This window comes from Sprattus sprattus (genome assembly GCF_963457725.1).
Source record: "Sprattus sprattus genome assembly, chromosome: 16".
Classification (NCBI taxonomy): domain Eukaryota; kingdom Metazoa; phylum Chordata; class Actinopteri; order Clupeiformes; family Clupeidae; genus Sprattus; species Sprattus sprattus.
Genome location: NC_137914.1, coordinates 22,984,313 through 23,006,386, shown reverse-complemented (window position 1 = coordinate 23,006,386; position 22,074 = coordinate 22,984,313). Strand labels below are relative to the sequence as shown.

Genomic DNA, 22,074 nt, shown 5'->3' with positions numbered 1-22,074 from the left:
TTCTTTCTTCCAATACTTTGACCCCACCCCCACGTTTGAACATTGCTGCTTTTTGTGTATCTTCCCCTGTGTGTTTAAATGTTGTTCTAGGGATGTTGAAGGGTTGGACTGTTCAGCAACGTCTATTGGCTTTGAGCACTACAGTGACCTGAGTCATTTCGTCAAATTCCAAGAGATTTGATATTCTCTGAGCCATTTGGTCCCATGGTTTTAAACTCGAGGATGTACTGTTATGTTATTACTATTTATTTATTTGCTTTATGACACTGAAACAAAAACTGTTAACAGATGTTTTGCTTTAAAAGCTGCAGTATCTGAATGACCTTCCTATATGGTACTTATGAGTCCCCCATTGATCACCTACAGGGTGGATAGAGACAAGGCTATTGAGAACTATAGCATATATCTAAAGATATAAGTAAGACACTCGTTGCCAAAGCCAACAGAGGTTGCGGAAGCATGTTATGGAGGTTTTAAAAACTGCGGATGTGACAACACTGAAATGATGTGGCTAACATGTAAAACAAGCAATGGTGAAGCTGCCATGTAAGCTGCCACAAGTGTTGGGGATGCACGTCAGTGTGGTTGGTTTGCTTAAATTGCATTATAAGACCTTTGTATCCCTCTGGGGAAGTTCAAATAATCTTTATTTCCTTCTTATTTTTTAAAAAGGAACTTCTTTTCTTATGAAATTCTTTGTAAAACTTTCTACTTTGTACAGAACACTTCAGATGTAAACAGTGTACATAGTTGCCTCATTCGCGACAACAATCACATTCAAATAGATGTTAAAGGAGAAAAAAAATCTAACTTTGGATTGTTATATGAGGGACAAAGATTGATCCGTTTTTTTTTTTTTTATGTCCGTGCTAAAGTCCCTAAATCCAAAAGGGGCACTTAATAGGCATGTTTTAGAAGTGGAAAGTTCCATCCATTTAACATATGTTCAGTTTTCTCAATAAAATCATGCCATTCTTTATTTTCGAGTCACTCTTTTACTGTGAAGATGTTTTGCTTTAATTACTATTTGCATAAAGTCAAAACGCTATATGCTTCATGTACTGTTTGAATTGTATTATGTATAAACGTTATGCACAGTTTTACATTAGCAAGCACAGACTGTAGTGTTACCTGTTTACTGTAGCTCAGTAAGCTAATGTAAGTCAGAGTAATTTGAGCTATTCAGTTTGGCCTCTGAATCCATTAGAATGAGACGACATCCCTGGACCTGGCTGTCACGAGTGGAAAAATATATTCACAACAGGAGAGAAATCCTAATAGAAAGCAATGAGCTGTAATCTCATCCAAATGTAACACTACAGTTTACCACCTATCACAGAGATCATCATAAAATGGTTGGTTCCAGTGAACAAAATGTATAATACTTAATAAGCAATAATTATTTTGCACAGGCCATGTACATACCAAATGAATTCGTCATGACCAGACCTATGATGGCTGGTAGGTGGCCACTTAAATCATGTGGTCAACTGAAGTTACACTTTGTTCTAGAATTAGGTCACAAATCATCCTGATTGGCAGTGTTGTCAGTGTCCTCTCACCCAAACACACATACTCCATTGGAGTTGAATTACTTTGAGGAGACCAACAGTTTTGACAAAGTCTGTGCTGAGAGGTTTTTTCCAGTTGTCTCTGTCTGTCCACTTGTGCTCCGGCCAAATGCTCAGATTGAGATGTTAAAGACACCAAAGTCGAACTTCAAATCTTCAGATATATAACCATGGCTTGCAGTAGCCTTCAGGCAACAGTCTGTAGCTTATACATTATACATAACTATAATACAAATCCACGGGTCTTGCTGTCCTCCAAAAGCAACAGTGACTTGTTTAATTTTGGCACAGAAGATGGCGACAAATCGGAGCAAACAAAAACAATAAACAAAACGGTTTCCGGTACTTATAAAGACTAGTTCCACTTTTGAGAGAAACGGAATATTAATATTTTCTATTACTTCTTTCTGTATTAGCACAATACAATAGATGGCACACTGTACTGGTGGAACATTCGATCCATACTCCATGTAAATAATTCTAAATCAGAACAAAAATGTAGGTTAGGATATGGCTTATGATGTCACTAGTAACTAAATGCACACAACAGGAAATCACGATTCCTTTTCCATCTCATCAGTTTTCAGTAAGTGAGAGGCTATTTAAAGTTTTTTTAGGGGAGGAGTCCCTTGGGTCCAAAGCCATGCGCTGTATAAATTACAAGGGTCCCCCTCGTCCTATGTCAACCCAAAGGACTTGTTAAAGGGTGTAGTCCCACTGGGTGTTCTGAATAACCATGCCAGCAAAACCAGCTCCCATCAAAAAGTCCCCAGCCAAGAAGGCTGCGGAAAAACCGGCGGAACCTGCGCCTGAGGCTCCCCCTGCCGAGGCACCACCTGCTGAAGCACCACCTGCAGAAGCGCCACCGGCAGAAGCCGCCCCCGCAGAGGCTGTTCTTGCGGAAGCTGCACCGGCAGAAATTGCTCCTGCTCCTGTCGAGGGAGAGGCTGCACCGGCAGCGGAACCTGCAGCTGATGGTAAAGTAGCGAGTGGTCTCAAACGAGGGGAAGCCCTACCTCATAGAAAATGTATTTTTTTCCCTCATTAACGCTTTTACTCAAGGGTTTCCACTAAACTGCCAACTAAACTTTATTCATAACATTTAGCAAACCTACTTCTCCTTCTTCTTGGAACTACCTCACATCTCTACGCCTATGTCTTACTCCATATATTTTGTGCTTGCAACAACAAAAACGGCTAACCCTTGAAACGTGGAAAATGAACATCTAATATCAGCTGCCGCCGCTCCTGCTGAAGAAGCTGCGCTTGCCGAGGCACCTGCTGACGGTAAAACAACTCAACATGTTGCTTATCCTACCAATAACTTAGAGCTATTCATTTAAGCTATATGATGTTTACCATTCTTAATGCTGAAAGGGGCAATATGTACTTTAGTTATCAAAAACAAGGATTTTTAGACTGACAGCCATAATGAAACGTGTCCTCATAGTTCTGTGCATGCATGGAAAAAAATGAAAATAAGAAATGAGATGAATGCTATGCAAAGAAATGATGCAACACAATATCACCTTTTCTAATTTGGGAGGGAAAATTTGACAGTCTAAATACCTTATGATGAAAAAAGCTACAGATTGCTCCTTTAAAACATGAAGAATGATTCACTAGCTTATATTGAATTTGCAGCATGAAAGGTTGGTATAGATAAAGACTAAAGATGCTATAATATCATCTTTTCAACTGACAATTCATTTGATCACGTGCAACTGTTTAGTTGACTGTTTTAATTGCTACTGCAGCATGTCATTTTTTACATCATCAAAGGTAAATGTATTCCGTTGTAAGGGGTTTGGGGTGAAGGACTATGAAACAAGAGAAGACTAGACTGAATACATAAACAATTCCAGTGAATTTCATGGGTGTATTTGTTTGCAATGTATACTGACCTACTTGCTGGAGCCACTGATGCTTACAACAACTGATTTTCTTTCAACATGTGATTTTATCCTTACTGCTAACATTTCCTCCAACATTTAGCATCACCTGACTCCCCTGTTACTCTGTAATTTGCCCCGAGTTGAGGGTAAAATGTAATAACAGTGTCATAATTACATAGAGCAACTACTAATTATGTAACATCAGTGGTCCCACTGGCTTTTTGGGACATCTTTGGCACACAGTAACCCACTCCTTAATAATCTAGTCTAATCATATCTCATCGTACTGATGGTTTTCAGGGCAACTTTTGACACAGTTCCCTCGACCCCACTGTCCTCTCACTAATCTTCCTAACATTTAACATCAGCTGCTCCCCCTGCCATGGACGAGACCACTGCACCCGAGGCCGAAGCACCTGTAGAGGGTAAACAGCAGCAACACCTAATCTTCTTTTTTATCTTTAGTTGATCTAATGTTTTAATACAGCTGTGAAATGGTACCCTATTCCTTGGCTTCTTATTTACTAAACTAGGTTGACCATCAAGGCCTACACACTAATATCTAATTCGGTATCAGCCACTGCTCTCCAAGGAATGGTTCCTATGTACTAAATGCAATCATATTACTAACCTCTAGTATTTAATATTAGCTCCTGCTGCTGGAGAGGCTCCTGCTGAAGCCGATGCCCCAGCTGATGGTAACTAGATCCTGGTGACACCTCTCACAACATACAGTATGCTGACAGCACTAAAGACCTGGAGAAGGCCATAAACCAAAGCCACCCCCCCACTTACCTCTTGCTTCTGCCATTAAGCTTTTATTATCAACATCAACATCTAGTGTTCAGGAGCTGTCAGGTCGGTTCACTAACATCAAACGTTTAACAATCAGCTGCCGCTGAAGCTGCCGCTCCAGCTGAAGAGGCTGCCGCTCCTGCACCCGCTGAAGGCGAGGCCCCAGCCGATGGTAAAAACCTGTCGTGCCATTTAGGCCTACACCTTATTTCTCTTCGCATTGGTGCATGACTTACAACTTACAACTAGTAACTGCATTCAAGCCAACAACAACAACAGCAACAACCACAGCAACAGTGCTTTGAAAGCGGCTGTCATCTAACATGGGTCGTTTAACGCTAGCTGCTGCTGCTGCTGCCCCCGCTGAACCTGCTGCTGAAGAAGGTGCTGCCCCCGCTGCCGATGCTCCCGCTGACGCAGCTCCGGCTACAGATGCCCCCGCTGCCGATGCTCCCGCTGACGCAGCTCCGGCTACAGATGCTCCAGCTGGCGATGCTCCCGCTGCCGAGGTTGGCGCTGCCGAGGCTACCGCTGAGGGTAAACTCCAGAAAGCTAACTAAGCTAAAGATAACTAGCCGTGTCTGAGATTGAAGCTGCTTTTGCTTGCCCTACTGAAAACAAAAAACAAAACGGAAAGGGATGGAGATGTAATGTTTACTAATAATGATAACGTCAATGACGTCATCATCCATCCCTGCTTGCAGAAAGTCTTAGTTCCTAACAGCTGCTAATGGAACTCTCACCTTTACATGCTATAGCTCCCGCTGGAGACGCTGCTGCCGCTCCTACCGAGGCTCCTGCTGACGGTAAAGATTATTCCGGATAAAGACTAATTCTAAAATTGCATTTTCTAAAAGGCCATGTTTGGGGGTCAGAAAGTATCTCAGGTATTTGTGGACTGAAAATGCCCATCTTTGCCAAGTGAAAGAGAAATATTTCAACAAGCAAACCTAGAACATAGTCATTTTGATCCTAGAAAAACCCAAGCATCCTTGACAATGTAAGACAAAAATTAAAGTTACAAGAAACTGAAAATAAAGAAAATGAATCTAAATGATTTATTGTAATGATAGTTAAAATAGATTCTGCCCCCATCATTGTTCTCTGCCATCTGCGCTTCCACTGTTTCCTAACATAAGTGCTTATCTAATGCTAGCTGCTCCTGTTGAGGCTGCACCAGTGGAGGAGCCGCCCAAACCTCCCACTCCTCCTCCTCCCCCAGGTAAAGAACACCCTGCCCAAGCTTAGCCCTGGTCTCTCAGAGTTAGACTGTTCAGACTCACTATGTAAAAGTTCAATTTTTGTCAACTGGCTGAATACACCAGTTGGCAGAAGAGAGGACTAGTGAACTCAGTAGACTAATGTCTCTACCGAGAATTATTATTCTCTTCTCAACTTTTATTTTATGAAACTGAACTTTTCTCCTCTACCATCCATCAGCTTTTTTCCATCTGTAACCTATAATTATTTGTTTTCAATTGAAATCAATTTAAAATTCCATTCGTATTTTTTTTACATGTCCCAAATGATAATTTACACATGCTTTTCTTTCTCTGGTTTCAATGTTAATAAACTGCCAATCAATTTCATGACTACTCAGAGCCTACCAGTGCTCCATTGAATCTGACAGTGGAGGATGTCAACGACACATCCGTTACCCTCAAATGGAAGGCCCCTGAGACCCTTGGTGACTCTGGCCTGGATGGATACACCGTGGAGTACTGCAAAGAGGGAGGTGTGTGCATTTGAACCCTGGTCCCATCAACAGCTGATAACTCTCTGACTCAAAGCTCAGGATATTATTAACGTCATGATCTCATTTACCAGGGAAAATTATTTGCTCTTAGATACGACTGTAGGAGTGGGATGGATGTGTGTTTTTGCACCTGTCCTTAAAATGTCACCGGCAGATTGATTCGTACCTAGCCCGTCTCCCTATTTGGAGGGATACATTTCAACAGCTGTCACTGTATCTTCAAAAGACACTTTTAGATCTCTAAGACTCATGGTGATGTCACCATGATTAACATCTCAAAATAATCTAACGTCCGTCTATCTGCCCTCATGCTTTACCTCATTTACACTAATTTTGAGATAAAGTGTCATAATATTTGCTGATAATTTACCTTGGTTCACATTCTGTTAGAACCCTCTCACATTTATTATTGCCTTATTTCTGCCCAAGGGAGAGACACTTAAACTTTCTTTTTGTTGCTAATGTGTTTTAGCTTCTGAATGGGTTGTGGCCAATGCGGAGCTTACCGAGGCCACCCGGCTAGTTATTCCAGACTTGACAACCGGGGATGTCCTGAACATCCGTGTGGTCGCTGTGAACGCAGGAGGCCCCAGTGAACCTGCTGTTTTGGCTGAGCCGGTTCCTATTCGTGAACTTGGGGGTGAGTTGATTATATATATGTTTTGGTGTTTGAAGAAATGTACGTGTGTGCCTGTGTGTGTGTGTGTGTGTGTGTGTGTGTGTGTGTGTGTGTGTGTGTGTGTGTGTGTGTGTGTGTGTGTGTGTGTGTGTGTGTGTGTGTGTGTGTGTGTGTGTGTATTTCAGTGTGTGCAACTGCGGGCTCATTTTTGTCCTCAGAACTTGAGAGAGATCATGTTTATCACCCTGTCCGCTCTGTGGAAATATTTGTGTTTGGCTCCTCGTATTTAATCAGGACGGTGCTCATGTTACTTGATGGGCTCTTTGGCCTCTACTTGAGCAGGTGGAGGTGGACGGTCTCCAACCAGACGGTACCACTCTCCTCCAATCACTTACGCAGCTGTGGGCACATATATCCTGTTGGCTTGTGCTGACAAGTGCTTTCATTAGCATTTAATTATAAACGACTAAGGGCTAGGTCGTCAGACTCTAGAGTGAGAGCAACTGAAGACCACACATGCTGCTTTTGAACTATTTGACTGTTTACTGTTGTTGCAGAGCGAAGGAGGGACTTTGTAAATTTGACAGGAAAGGAATGATTTCTGTCTGGCAGTGATAGTGTAACTCTGTAACACCCTCTTAGCTGTAATGAACACCAACAGGTGTAGTGCTTGACTAATGTTTGGGTTCAATGACATGTGCCTTGCCCCCTGCCCTTCTTGATTTGTGGCTGTTTACTCACTGTCACCAGGGCCATAACATAATGTTATTTACTCATTAATTGAATTACAATTGATGTATTAAATATGCAATAGAAGAAGAAGCTGGTGCAATGTGTAGATCAATGGATTTAAGTTTAACCAGGTTTTATATCATGACATGAAATGAGTGAACCAGTTATTGGAACTGGTTTTCTAAAGGCTTCTGGTATTCTTTCATGTAGTTTTAGATTATAACATTTTTTTTAAGTCTAGGCAGGAGTGATTAGTTGATATAATATGTTGTTGTTAAAGACAAAATCATTCTTCATTTAATTAAATTTAAACATCTCTAAGTTTTCTATTGAGAAAAAATATTGCATGTAAATCCCTACAAGTTATGATAACCATTGTGTACATCCGCACAAGGACGAAAGAAACCAGGTCAGGTATGGATATGTTTGGTCAGGGGGAGAGAGAAGTTACTTGACCCTAATTGAGGTACGGTTGAAAGTGACCTGTGCCAGATAAATCACACAGTGTGTCATTCTGCCAGCTGGGTCTTACACCCTATAGATCCCCAAGACAGCGGATGGGCTGATCAGCAAATTGTTTCTCGTGTGAAAACTCAAATGAAAACAATGACCTGGGATTGCTTCTGAATGCCAGAAAAATAACTGGGAAGTCACACTCCTAGCAAGGATTAAGCCCCAAAGGAGCATTGGTTTGGGTTGTGTGTATGTGGAGGAGGGGTTGGGGGGCTGTGGCTAGCATCCTGTGTTGGAGTATCCACTCTCCTGACCACAGTTTTGGGTCCCCGTGCCCCCCGAGTGATGGTGACAAGTGTGGGGACAGGACTTAGCGGGCGAGAGTATGAGTGTGGGAAGGGGGACATGGGGGCTGGGAAGCAGAGAGGATAGCGGGCTCATGTGTCCAGTAAGTCCCCTAAGCCTGTTGGAGATTTGCTGGTTATCTCGAAACATGCAGCGTGCTTGAAACATGCAGGTCTGCTGTGGAAACATATCCGCCTCTGTGAAGCCGGTGGCCGTGCGATTTGGTGCACCTTGCAAAGCATTTGCGGCGGCTCTTGAAGCCTTCACCAAATAGGCTGATGGGAAAATGATCTGAAGAACCAGAATGTGATGCTTTTGATTTACTTCTTTACCTTCTGGCCCTGTCCTAGTTTTTCCCATGTTGACAAACCCTTACTGGAACACATGTATAGAAAGAGGCTCTGGGTGGAATATTACTACTAAACTCACAAGTAAATGATTGCTGCGCATTCATTTCTGTAAAGTGAATATTGGACAAATAACAAAATGGTGCCGCGGATGGCTCCCTCAGTGTGTTGGTGCTCGTTGTTTTGTCTTGTTTTGTTTGTTAATTCAGTGTTTTGTTTTGGAACCGGGAGCTCTATCACCATGATGAGCTCATGATTGTTTTGTTTATGTTCTGTAGTACTTCTTACTTACTGTTTTATGTAAACTTACTTCGCAATAAAAACAATTCTTATTCTGATTTTTATTCTGGTATTCTGTTCCAGAACGTCCAAAGGTCCGCCTGCCACGCTCCCTTAGAACCAGATATGTCAGAAAAGCTGGTGCACAGATCAATCTCGTCATCCCCTTTTGTGTAAGTGAAAGCATATTCTCTAGTTAATCTCCAGTCATCTAAAAGTGTGTTATAATGGGTGTCTGCACAATCTACAATAAATACAATTTGCACAGTTTAGAATGTAAGTCTGTCAAAATAATTTTGGTCAAAAACAGCTTTTATAAAAGCACCACATGCATTGAGAAACACAGTGCTGAGTAGAGTTGCATGCAGAGTTCATTCATTCCGGCCAATAACACTTTTACAGGGAAAGCCCAAACCTGTGGTCACCTGGCGCAAGGATGGAGAGCCCATTGACACCAAGAGAGTCGGCATTCGCAATAGCGACAGAGACAGCATCCTGTTCATCCGTACATCTGAGAGAGGAGACTCGGGCGTCTATGAGATGACTGTGAAAATTGACAGCTTTTCTGATACGGCCAGCCTAACTCTTCAGATTGTGGGTGAGTGGAACTTGAAATTGATTTAGCATTGTTGCAAAGTTCAAAATGTATGTTTTTCTAGTGTAGCCTTTGTCTGGGAATTCCCCGCCCCCTTCACTGCATTTAATTAGCTCAGTTAAGGCCCTTGCTTGGTTCTGCGTTGAGCATGAATTGCTAGGTGCTTACGCGTTGCGGTGGGGGTGTTGCCAAGTAATTCACCGCCAGAACAATAGGCTTGCGTAAAATGGCGCAAGTCTAGAAAAAGGGGCCAACGCACGCAAGACGTGAAAAGTCGCGCAAGGGGCTTGCGCGGCCTCTTGCGCTTGCGCTTACGCCTCTGAGCATAAACCAAGCTTTAGTCCGGCGAACTACGCAATGGCGGTCCAATTTAGTCACGTAATTGGACACTCCTTTAACCAATCAAACCAACGATACTATACAACGATACAACAAGCGGTAATATAGCAAACACATATTTTTTCTGTATGAATTGTTCCAGGGCAAGTTTCTGTTCTCTTTTCAAAGAAAACTTCCAAGACAGCCGCTAGAGCAGTATCGAAGTTTTGCTGTGCTTCGGAGGCCTCCATGTTGAATGTTTTTAAACTCTGTTAGTTTAGGTTAGTTTAAATCCGCCAATGGTGCGCCAGGTCATAGCCAGGTAGCCAATAGCCAGTTTGTGAGTGACTCCAAGGATCCTTGCAGTTCCCCACAAACCTGGCATATACAATTTGTCAGACTGATACTGGAGGCAAAGTCAAATTGGCCGGAAGTAGATGGGCGGGACTTCCCAGACAAATGTAGCCTATCAATTCGGTATCAAATTAGTGCAATGACTTAATGTCGTTTAAGCCGCCTGTTAAACTATGTGTCACAAGGTGGGATCTGTTTTCCGTGTGTTGTGTGGCAAAAGTTAATGTGGACTCTAACTCTAACTCTAACTCTAAACCTAACCCTGAACTTTGAATTAATATTTTTGCGAGCTTACACACGTCAGAAGTGCGCTTGGAGTGGACCGTACATGTAAATTAAAAACTGCCAAGTGCTAGATTCTTCAGCACGTGCCTCTAACTTTTACTGTGAACCCCTGTCAGACCTGCCTGGCCCTCCTGCTAGTATCAAGCTTGTGGACACATGGGGCTTCAATGCTGCCCTGGAATGGACTGTACCCAAAGACAGCGGCAACACAGAAATCACCGGCTACTGCATCCAAAAGGCCGACAAGAAGACTGGGGTGAGTAACAAAACATAAAGGGAACTAATGGAAAACTGTTATAACCTATTTATTTGGGTAATCCGTTGAATTCCTACCTCTGTTCTAAAATGGGTGCTAAGCAAGGGTGTTCTATTTTGATTGATGATTTATTTTCATAAGGCCCCTCCGTGACTCGTCAGGGCCACTTAACACAGTGATCACTGATGGCAAAGGCAGGATGTGGTTTTTCCAACACACACACACAGACAGAGGGAGGGAGAGAGAGAGAGAGAGATGCTGTTGTAAGGTGAGGTGAGGACTAATTTAGCCACTTGCCAAGTCTGTAAATCTAAACCTTGAGCCCCTGCCTCTTCACTCTCTATAAGGACATCACACTTGTCTATCGGCTTGTATGGCTGTTTGAGACATGAAGCAGATGCGTTGATGATGACGGATCATGAGTTTAGACTTGGACATATACAGACAGGCTGTGAGACAGTGTCCGAAAGATAGAGCAAGTGCAGGAGAGAAGTGGATGACAGCTTGTTGCCTAGAGACTGTCAAAGTGAAAAATCATGATCCTGAGTAACAAGTCTGATGTCAACACGCAACCCTGAAAATATACACCGTACGTGCAGAAGGGAAACCACAAACCACAATGTTTTATTGACTGCCTGTCATAGCAACAGATAAGATCAGGTGTCAAGTCTAGCAAGGAACGGTCAGAAACCTTCTGTTTCCTGTGGGTTGTTTTTGTTGGTTTTAGTTGTCATTCTTGCTTTTTGAAATTAGATTAGATAAGATTCAACTGTATTGTCATTGGATAAATACAAGTACTTAAACAATTAAATGCAGTTGGCCTCTAACCAGAATCACAAATTAGCATCACAGTCATAGTGAAAATATTAAGTACAATGAAAAGTGCTTCTTTTTCATTATCCCCACAGGATTGGTTCACTGTACTTGACCACTACCACAGGCTAAATGCCACCGTCTCCGACCTCATCATGGGCAACTCCTACAACTTCCGCGTGTTCTCTGAGAACAAAGTCGGAGTTAGCGAAGAAGCCGCCCAAACAACAGAGGTAGCCACTATTACGAAAACAGGTAAGCACCACTGCAAGTGCCTGGTGGAACTTTCAGTTCCCCACGCGACTACCACAGTACTACTGAGTACCGTGCTTGCGCCTATCAACAAGATAAGAGCCGACGCGCTCTCTCTCTAAGTACCCATAGTGTCATTATCAGTTATGATATCCACATTCCAGCCACAGGGGACTTCTCTAACAGCCGGAGATTACAGCAGAGCACAACAGATATAACATTCCAACACACTGGTGGTGACACAGTAGTGCTCTTATCCTGTTACAGCAGAATTACTGCTATGGTGTGAGGTAAGCCCCTGGGCATCAAGGTCCTATTTTTAGAGCCAGATCTGGAGTAGTCTTTCAGATACTGTGAGGCAAATGTTTGCCACGTGAATTGAGAGTGTCCCTTAAGCTAACGATGTATTACTGTATGTCGTTTAGGCACTCAGTCTCGTGTTATTCCATAGTATGTGCCACCTCCTTCAAAGTCTCCAGGGCGAAACAAAGATTAAGAAGCACAACGTCTGGAGACACTTGAAGTGTTAGATGTAACAGATGTGTTCTTTGGCAACTGTCAGTTTCGACTGAGGTTGTTCGTTGCTCCACAGGCATCGTGTACCAGCCTCCAGAGTACAAGGAGCACGACTTCAGCGAGGCTCCCAAGTTCACCGCACCCCTCAGTGACAGAGCTGCCACCATTGGCTACAACACCAAACTCCTGTGTGCTGTGCGCGGATGCCCAAGGGTAAGGCTCCATTTGTCAAGCCACATTTGCTAACAGACAGCAGTGTGTGTGTGTGTGTGTGTGTGTGTGTGTGTGTGTGTGTGTGTGTATATATGTGTACCCCCTGGTGGAGGGCATGAAGACCACTGGCATGCGTCCATCTTCCTCTTTCACTGCTGAGCCGTTCAGCAAAGGTCCAAGCAGACATAGCAATAGGTTTGGTTCATGCTCAGGGAACCGGTGTTACAGTGGTAACCCAGACGTTCCTTTTTGTGGGAACCGCAGCCTATGATGCAACCATACAGTGGCAATGCAGAGGAAATCCCTGTCGTATTCAAAGAGGCTATGTTGCCATAGCCATCTAAGAAGGCCTAGATCCCAAGATGGAGGGATTACCCACAATATAAGGGACAGCTAAGGTAGTCATAATATAGCGCTAACCTTAGCCCATTAGCTTATGCATACATCAGAAGACCCTCTGAGAAACAAAAGGCTCTGCCACAACATATAGAACCACTGAAAGGTATGTTTGGAGCCCCAGACAGCAGGATGAGGTCTGTTTGGAGCCCCAGACAGCAGCCCTACAGACCTCACTCACTGACTGGGCTCTATGGAGTGGCCATGAGGATGAGGAGTGCTCATGCAGCCCAGCAGGAGGCTCCATGCCAAGACTCTTAACAGGAACGGAGTTTGCCTTTTCTGACGATGGGTGTGAGGAGCTAAGTTCCGGTATTCAATAAGAGGAGGAGCGCACGATGCGCTACGCCTCATCTGGTGAATGAGACGCGCATTGCATGCGATCTGAGGCGTAGCGCAAGAAGCGGGCCGCTCGAGGCGCATTGCGCATTGCCTAATAAACGTGGTTGACACGGCGCACATAGCCTACTATAAACGTGGTTGAGACTCTTATTAAAGCTCTTACTCTTTCTCACAGACAAAACAAATAGCTACACGCTCAAGCAATGTCATTTATTTTTTAAAGAGACAAAACAAATAGCTACACGGTCAAGCAATGTCATTTATTTCTTTAAGAGGAGGAGCGCACGATGCGAGTCGCCTCACCTGGTGAATGAGACGCGCATTGCATGCGATCTGAGGCGTAGCGCACGAAGCGGGCCGATCGAGGCGCATTGCGCATTGCCTAATAAACGTGGTTGACACGGCGCACATAGCCTAGGCTACTATAAACGTGGTTGAGACTCTTATTAAAGCTCTTACTCTTTCTCACAGACAAAACAAATAGCTACACGGTCAAGCAATGTCATTTATTTTTTAAAGAGACAAAACAAATAGCTACACGGTCAAGCATTGTCATTTATTTCTTTAAAGAGACAAATCAAATAGCTATATGGTCAAGCATTGTTTTTATTTCCACGGAAAAAACGAAAACGAATCCAACTTACATTACCACTGCACACTGACAACCTTACAGATAATGTATATAAGTTGTACTAGCATTTGTATTTAAAGTTTACAATTTAATCTACCAAAGAACTCACCGTTAAACAATACAACTCCCACAAGTTGACAATGATAACATGACGCAAATGTTGCGCGCGCACATGTGATTGACAACACTGGCGCACACAGGGGGTTGTGGTCAGCTTTACACATGAACTTCCCCAAAAATCAAGAGGTCAAAAAATTAGATTAGATTAGATTAATTAGATTAGATTCAACTTTATTGTCATTGCACAGAGTGCAAGTACTGAGACAACGGGTTCTTACCAGAAGTACAGATAGCAAGAGTTCAGAGTAGGCTATTCTATATTCTATAGTGGTAATATAAAATAAATAGATGGGATGTACCTATACAGTACAGATATGACAGTACAAGATATATGGGGTATGAGCAGTAGTAACATTGGCAGCAATAGTTGGTCATTAGTGCAGATATGATATAGGTAGATGCAAAGGGCTGATGCAGGAGTAAGTACATGTGAAGGTAACAATAGAAGTTATGAATGAGGTAAGAGGCATGATAAGATATACAGTGGTGGCCAAAATTATTAGAACACCTGACAGATCTGAGAATGATTACCTTTTTTTTGCCTCCAAAACATGATTTAATTTCATAATGTTCATGAAACATGCAGATGGCTGTTCTGAGCACAACAAATATCAGATGAAGTGAGTCCTACTGTTTTTATCCACTTTTATTATTTAATATGTGGTACGCCCACCTTTTGCAGCAATTACAGCAGCACATCTCTCTGGCATAGAGTCAATATATTTCTTGAGAACTTCAACACAAATGTTATCCCATGCCTTCTGCAACTCAAGCCAAAGGCTTTCCTTGGAATTTCCAATAGATCTGTCGAGTAGTTTATTTTCCAACTTGCCCCGAATTTGCTTGATGGGTTTGAAGTCCAGACTTTGAGAGGGCCGGTCCATCATTTTCAATGTTCCAGCAGATTCCTTGTCGCCAGTAGATCCGGCAATAGTTAAAATAATGTTTAGGGTCATTGTCCTCTTGGAAAATAAATCCAGGCTCAATAAGATGTCTCCAAGAAGGAACTCTGTGCCTCACCAGAATGTTGTGGTATACTTTTGTATCCATGATGCCATCAATTTAGCCAAAGTCACCTGTTCCTGAGGCTTAAATTGCACCTCACACTATAATACTACCCCCTCCTTGTAAACTGTTGGCAAGAGACACTAATTTTTATATCTCTCCCCCTCACTTCGTGGAACATCCACGCTTTGCTTGTTGCCAAACTATTCAAACCTGGACTCATCAGTACACAACACTTAAACCAATCTTTCTTTGTCCATTTCTTGTGTTCTTTTGCAAAATTCAGGCGTTACACTCAATTGTTCTCTTTCAGTAATGTTTCTTTGCTGCTATTCTGCCAAAAAAAACCTTCTTCTCCCAGTTTTCGACAGACAGTTCTTGAAGACACTGTTGCACCATTAGTCATTGTGATGTTGATATTGTAAAGTATTTTTTAAGAAATAAATCACATTGAAATAAATTGCATTGTGAATTTAATTTTTCTTTCGAGCTTTAATAAGAGTCAACCACGTTTATTAGGCAATGTGCGCACGCAATGCGCCTCGAGCGACTCTCTTCGTGCGCTACGCCTCAGATCGCATGCAATGCGCGTCTCATTCACCAAGTGAGTCGACTCGCATCGTGCGCTCCTCCTCTCATTGAATACTAGTTCTTACCTGGTGTGAGTCAATGGGACAGTGGGGATTATATTTTTGCACGCACCTTCCTGTCCCTGATAGTCTAGGCTACTTAGAAAAACGTCTTTGTACACTGAAGTAAGTCATTTTTAGACTGCAGCTGTTTGGTGGGAAATTAAATTAACGATTCCACTTATTCAACTCATTTTTGTTAGCTTATTATATCCATCTGTTAGTGTGTGATTATGTGTTCTTTTTTTTCTGCAAATAATGTAACCACTCACGCAGGCTGTAGCCATAGTCAACATGCGCCAAGCGCAAATAGCAACTGAACTATGGGCATAGGATAAAGCTAAAGACACAAGACTTTTAATTTTCAACACATTAATTGAAGAAACACATTGTTTTAACAAACTGCATTTAAATGACAATAAAGTGTACAATAGAGTTTGTGGCACAGTGGTAGGGTTCGCCAACTTCTCCTCAGCCTGTTTGTGCAACTCTGCTCCTAGAGACTTGCTAGCAGACTGTGTCAGTTGGCGGTCAGGCGTCTCTTGCATGGACTGCATAAAGTTTTAATTCGTGGAATCGTCAACAAAGTGGAAGCCAACGGAGAGCAGCATTCGGCCATGACGGTTTCATGCCCTGAGGGTGCCACAGTGTGAGAAGCGGGACGGCTTAGCCCAAAAGAGCTATTCTCCTGAGACTCGAGTTCTGGTTCAGCTGTCGGGGCGTATGGGACAGTTGCCCAGTGTGCCAGGCGTTTTCTCAGCCTGGCTAAAGAGAGGAGGGCATCGGCGTGGCAAGAGACATCCTCTTCCAGCAGCGCCACATCCGCATGTACTCTCCCCAAACACGTGATGCAGCGATGTGTCAGTGGGCTTTATGCGCTCTGCCAAGGCCTGTGATTGGACTGTCATGTCCTTCAGCCATTCGGTGTGATTATAGAGAGTTTTAATTGGATGACATCACCAGGATCAAGACGCACTAAGTAATAGGTTGCAGTTCTTGCAAAAGGTTACCTTTGTCAAGTAACCCTCTATGTATAAAACACTAATACTGCTCTTTAAAAAAGTGTTCCTTGTACAGAGGATATTGACATAAAATAGAACATACTGACAGTCTGGAATCTTATATGTACAGTATGTGAAATATACGACCGTATCATGTTCTCCATAAAAGAAAAAAGGCAAAGATGCTGTGTACACCACAAGTTAAAAGAGGAAACATAATGTGACCCAAACGTCCTTGGCTTCACACTCAATAAATAGACGGGGGTGAGTTTGCGGTGAAGAGCCGCTGTCAAATATCTGGGATGGCTGTGTGGTGTCTCAAGTCCATTGCAAGGTTGCAAAAAAGCCTCAGTAGGCACCGGTCACTTCACTGCGGCGCCCGGCCCCACTAGCCAGCTGTGGGGCGCAGCCTGCACTGGACCCTGTTGGATGCCACTCAGTCGGACCCACTTTGTAAAGCCAAGCATCATATTTCGGAGGGGCACAGCTGAGGGGATATGAAGTTCCTGGCAGAATGTGCGTAACGACATGCTTTTGTGGGCACAGCACAGCAAAGCCTAGCATGTACAGTAGTCAGCTCCATCTGATGTGGTAAGTGTGCTGTCCTGGCCATTATCACTGTAACAGGTCGCTCACCCAGCAGAGGGAGGGCTGGTCGTGGGCTCAAGAGTCCTCTGTAAAACAGAAATAGAACCACATCATGGTATAACTGAAACTGCTCTTCATTTAAAAAAGAATTGTCCTCACTTCTGTGTTTTAATAACAGCTTAATTTGGACATTTCACTTCCCTTTTGAATGGCGCAGAAGTCATCTCATGTTTCTGAGAGGTCAGAATAGTTTGATGCTCCACCCAAACAGGGACCTAGATAGCAACGACTCAAAATGGACTTCAGGCGCTTTCATCACTGAAAGCTGTCCATGACACCCTCGTGTAGATATCTACCTGGGTATGGAGTGACACCACTGAATCAACTGGCATTTAAAGAGGTGTTGAGCTGCCCAATAGCAATAGAATCTAAAGAAAGTCAGAGCTACTCAGCGGCACGTCATGCAGACATAGTGTTGTTTCTTATCTTCTCAGAGAGCTGTGTCTGTGGTCTATTTAATCAAGCCCTATTTTTGTTCGCATGCTCTGTTAACCAGCAGTGCATGCGGCTTTCCTGTCTCCTGACTCCTGAATTGTTTGGTTCTGGTTTAGCTCATGACCACCATGGTTGAACACATGATGTACAGGACAGTTGCATCACATCAGCATGCCTAGCATTTGCTGTAGGCCAACAACGCAGCCTTTCTGTGTACAAATATGCTTATTAATAGAGAATTCGCCCAGTTTAGACACATTATCACCTTACTGATTGAATTCATTGGGCTTTGTGACACCAAAGGTCAAGAAAGTAATCCTTCGTCTAAACACATGGAAAGGGGGGTAAGTGGATGTTGTACATCTTGTTAAGAAGATACTCATTGCGGTACCCAGCTGTTCTCCATATTACAACAAAACATATCTATGCATTAGCTACCATGGCCCTGACACAAATCTCAAATGGTCAACGTTCTCTTTTAAGAAACCCACAATTATGGCACATGACAGTTATGCTGAGCAGTTAGTGTCTGTGCGTCTCTCTCTGTCCTAAGTCATTCAAGCCTGTACTGTACTCTCATTCAAAATCATTTGAATTAATAAAATCCTCAATGTTTTCTTTCCATGTCACTGTTCACAAAGAACATTATTATTGAGCTCACGCAGACACGCAGACACATTAAGTTGCATAAATTATGTCTGTGAGGAGTCTAGTGGTATACATAAAAGTAACCCTTTCTCTAATATACCTCTACTGTGGATTCCAAGATAAGATATTTGTGTAGAGAACTGTCTGATGGGCTCATTGTGCTCTTTTCCAGCCCAAGATTGAGTGGCTGAAGAACATGATGGTCATTGGCGATGACCCCAAGTTCAGACAGATCAGCAACCTGGGAGTGTGTTCTCTGGAGATCCGAAAGCCCTGCAGCTTCGACGGCGGAGTGTACACCTGCAGGGCTACAAACGAGCAGGGGAAGGCCACCGTCTCGTGCAAACTGGAGGTCAAACGTAAGTGCTGACTGAAAAGCTCCGTTAGAACCCAGTGTGTGTGATTGGTAAGCTAGGCAGGTAATAAAGATTGTTTTATGAGATTGTGTCATCTTGTAACTAAGGACAAGGGCTGGAATTCCAACTAGGTGTTTCAAGCAGCTAAGAAAAAGTGGTTTCTGTGGGAGAGAGTGACTCCCTTTGGTGTGTAGTTAGCGCTTTGTCACCTTGCAGACTGTTTACATGCACTAAAATCTATATAACACACTCAAGGAAGGGGGGGGGGGGGGGGGGGGTGGTCCTCTTTAAGATCCTCTTAGGCTATGTTTTGTTAGGGATATGACCTCTTTCTATCAACTTTGTATGTCAATCAGTGTCCACTGATACTTACAAATAAAATTATGCTTTTTAGCCATGATACATAAAAGATTGAAAGTAATGTATATATGTGTGTCTATGTATACGTGCATTATGAATAAAGTTAATTATACTATTATCTGTAGTTCATTTTGTTATTGTAATATAATTAATTCAGTTATAACCCTGTTTTGTATTTAACAGAGGTCGCTGATGTAGAGGCTGAGAAGAAGTAGACCCATCATTACCTGGAAGATAGAGGTCAGTGCCAAAACTCTTTTTGTTGTACCGCACCGCCATAGTCCACTAATCCAATTATGTGCTCACTATGTTTCTGTGGCATGCTAGCTGTTTCACGCCACAAATCTCTCCGACACATGTGACATCACAACCTCCACATGTTCACAAGGACACATCAGACTGGGCAAAGCGCGGCTTCAGTTCTATCAGACGTGTGACATCAAATTAAATGAAGAACTAAGAGCACTTTTTCCAATGGGGTCGTCTGTCGAGAGCATAGCTGCAGTGGCCGCATTTGGAAGTGGTAATGTGGAGAGGATTAATGTTAGTCAAATTGCCATACCAAAATCAAACATATCTTCTCGCATGCTTCCACCGTGTTATACATAATTGTATTTAATTTTGGAGACATGTGGACATGTTGTACTATCAGTTTATTGTGGTTGTGCAAACAGGGCTTTTTTAAGGGTCGAAGCATTTGTATTTAGAGGGCTTGCAAATAAACATAGTGAAGATTCACGGCAGGAGAGGCATGAGGCTGAGTGGTTTGGATTACATCATTGCTGTCCATTGAGATCACCTGATCCCCACCACGCAGGATGGGTAACGCCTTGACTAAGCAGTAATGAGGGAGGTGATGAGGTGGGGCTGTTAAGAACGCGTGAATGCATGTGAGTGTGTGTGGGTGTGTGTGTCTGAAAGAAGAAGCAGAAGTGCAGCCTGGTGAAAGAAGATGAAGGCGTTATTTGGTACATTTTGCACATGCTCTCGTCCCCCCTTTTTTTCTATTTGGGGGTCTCAGCATGTGAAAGCAGCTGCCTGTGCACGAGAGGGGAGGGGGGTGCTGGCGGCGACGGCATACATGGGCCGATTCTAAACTGTGAGAATGCGACCTCTCCCATTGAATGGGCCTCAGAGTGGCTGAGAGTCTGAAAATGACACCAGACCCTGCTGTGCTTCTCTGAAGGAGCTTCAACGCCAACTTGTTCATATTACCATGACTAGAGAAGCAAAACACACACACACACACACACACACACATACATACATACATACATACACACATACATACACACACAAAAACATACTCCTCATCAGAGGTGGGAGGAATCAAATGGTGGTGCCGTCCCCTTGGAGCAACTTAACCCCCATGAGGAGCAGGGGTCAGGGGCCAATACTATCATTCAAACGGGTGGTTTATCTCGTTAACAGAACATCACAGAATTTGATAGTGTTTGAAAATGAATGCAGTGTCTAGGTTAAATTGTGTAGCTTGCATAATTGTATTTCAATGTGCACAGGGTCTGCCTGTCTTTTGTCAGGCTGCTGCGTTCACCTTGTATGCTAAGGAAGAAGCCAAGTGCGTGTTTAGTGCATGAGCACTGCAGTCAAACAAAACCCACAAGAAGTTCCTGAGTAGGATGGATGCTTTAACACAGGATGAGGGTGTATCTGTTCTCTATCTTACAGTGTGTCAGTAGGTACAGCATGAGAGCCATGACCCCAGAATCCACATGGTGAGCAAACAAACAACGTTTGTATAGGAGTATTTAAATGTCAGTGTGTCTGTGCGTGTGACAGAGAGAATGTGTGTGTATGTGTGTGTTTGTGTGCCGGTCTACTTGTAGGTTTTCTTTTTTCTGTGTATATGATCTGCCTCTGCTTCATAATTAAACCAAATACAAGTTAGTTTCAACGCTGCGATCTAGAGGTTAGATTTAAGATTCTATATGTTGTTATAGCCCAGTCAGACACCGGGGTGTGCTTCAATGTCTGGTCATACACACAGGACACCACTAGCACACTGTGGTTTTCAGCTGAACTGAAACCCTTTGTACCCTGTACCCTGTACCCTGTACCCTAACCGTGCCCTTCCTCTTGTGTGCTTTCTCAGAATGTTCCAGAAGGCAGTTGAGACGAGAGGAGATGTCTGTATATACATAGAGGAAGAAGCCCAGAGGAGACTCCAACTACCTTGAAGATTTTTTATTTTAATGATTATTTGCCTTGCATTGTAACTCCACACAGCTGTTAGTGTACTAGACAGAAGAGAGTTGAACTGCACAGTAACATCTCTTTGCTTGATACCCAAAGAGTAATATGTGTCTCCTCATCTGTTTTTGTTCCCTGACTGTGTCCTTTTTTCCTCATTCTCAGTGTGTGTCAAATAAATGAATTGAATCATTGACTATTTGCGTTGCATTATATGAAAATGCATGAATGTTCATCAAGATGTTTATTATGACTGTTATATCAGTGGAAGAGAGTGCCTTTAATTGACAACACTGTTGATGTAGAGCTTGTGTGTGAGTTTTGCCTAGTGTGTTGAGTGCTTCAGAAGCTGGGTCAAATGGTTGGCACTTTGGTTGGAACTATATGAAAGCCCATATTACAAACACAAGTACAGGCATTACTTAACCTTCTCACTAACATTAGATGCCATGAAAGCCCATGCCACTTTTTCCTGTTTCGAACTCAAGGGCTCTTCTGTTATCATGGAAGTAACAGAATTGGTGAGTTTTTGTATGGTAATTACCATAATTATAGTAATCATATAAAGAATTACAGGCGCTAGGGCTGTGAACATTGAAATCTAATAACTTAGTTTAAAAGGTTTAAATTTACGACATCAGCTGTTTGCAAACATTATTTTTCATAGTGTACAAAACTTTAAGTTTCTGACTTTCAAATATGAAAACTATGCAGGCAGCAAAGACCAGAGGATATTATCTGAGATATGATACATGGTTTGTGCCAAATGCATTTTGCAAGCCTCACAAAGGAGAATTCATATCTCTTGATCTTTCAGATCAGTGAAATGGAATGCCGCAAGGTGGATTACATTCTATAGTGGACGAAATTAATTTTCACACAAATTAAGCATGGCAAT

At 42.9% G+C, this 22,074-nt stretch overlaps 1 protein-coding gene across 2 annotated transcripts; it reads left to right on the top strand.

Moving 5' to 3' along the window:
* The first annotated feature begins 2,277 nt into the window (after positions 1 to 2,277).
* On the top strand, positions 2,278 to 21,335 carry mybpha (myosin binding protein Ha). Of its 2 annotated transcripts, XR_013968938.1 has the most exons (12): positions 2,278 to 2,548; positions 5,862 to 5,996; positions 6,490 to 6,657; positions 8,877 to 8,965; positions 9,195 to 9,390; positions 10,461 to 10,600; positions 11,509 to 11,668; positions 12,258 to 12,394; positions 18,422 to 18,608; positions 19,149 to 19,205; positions 20,655 to 20,701; positions 21,079 to 21,335. XR_013968938.1 is itself a non-coding variant. In XM_080854097.1 (11 exons), exons 1-10 carry the CDS (start codon positions 2,308 to 2,310, stop codon positions 19,178 to 19,180), a joined length of 1,485 nt encoding a protein of 494 aa, XP_080710223.1. In that variant the 5' UTR covers positions 2,278 to 2,307; the 3' UTR covers positions 19,181 to 19,205; positions 21,079 to 21,335. The 2 variants fall into 2 exon arrangements, 1 of the variants encoding a protein (XP_080710223.1); XM_080854097.1 differs by lacking the exon at positions 20,655 to 20,701.
* The last annotated feature ends 739 nt before the right edge of the window (positions 21,336 to 22,074 follow it).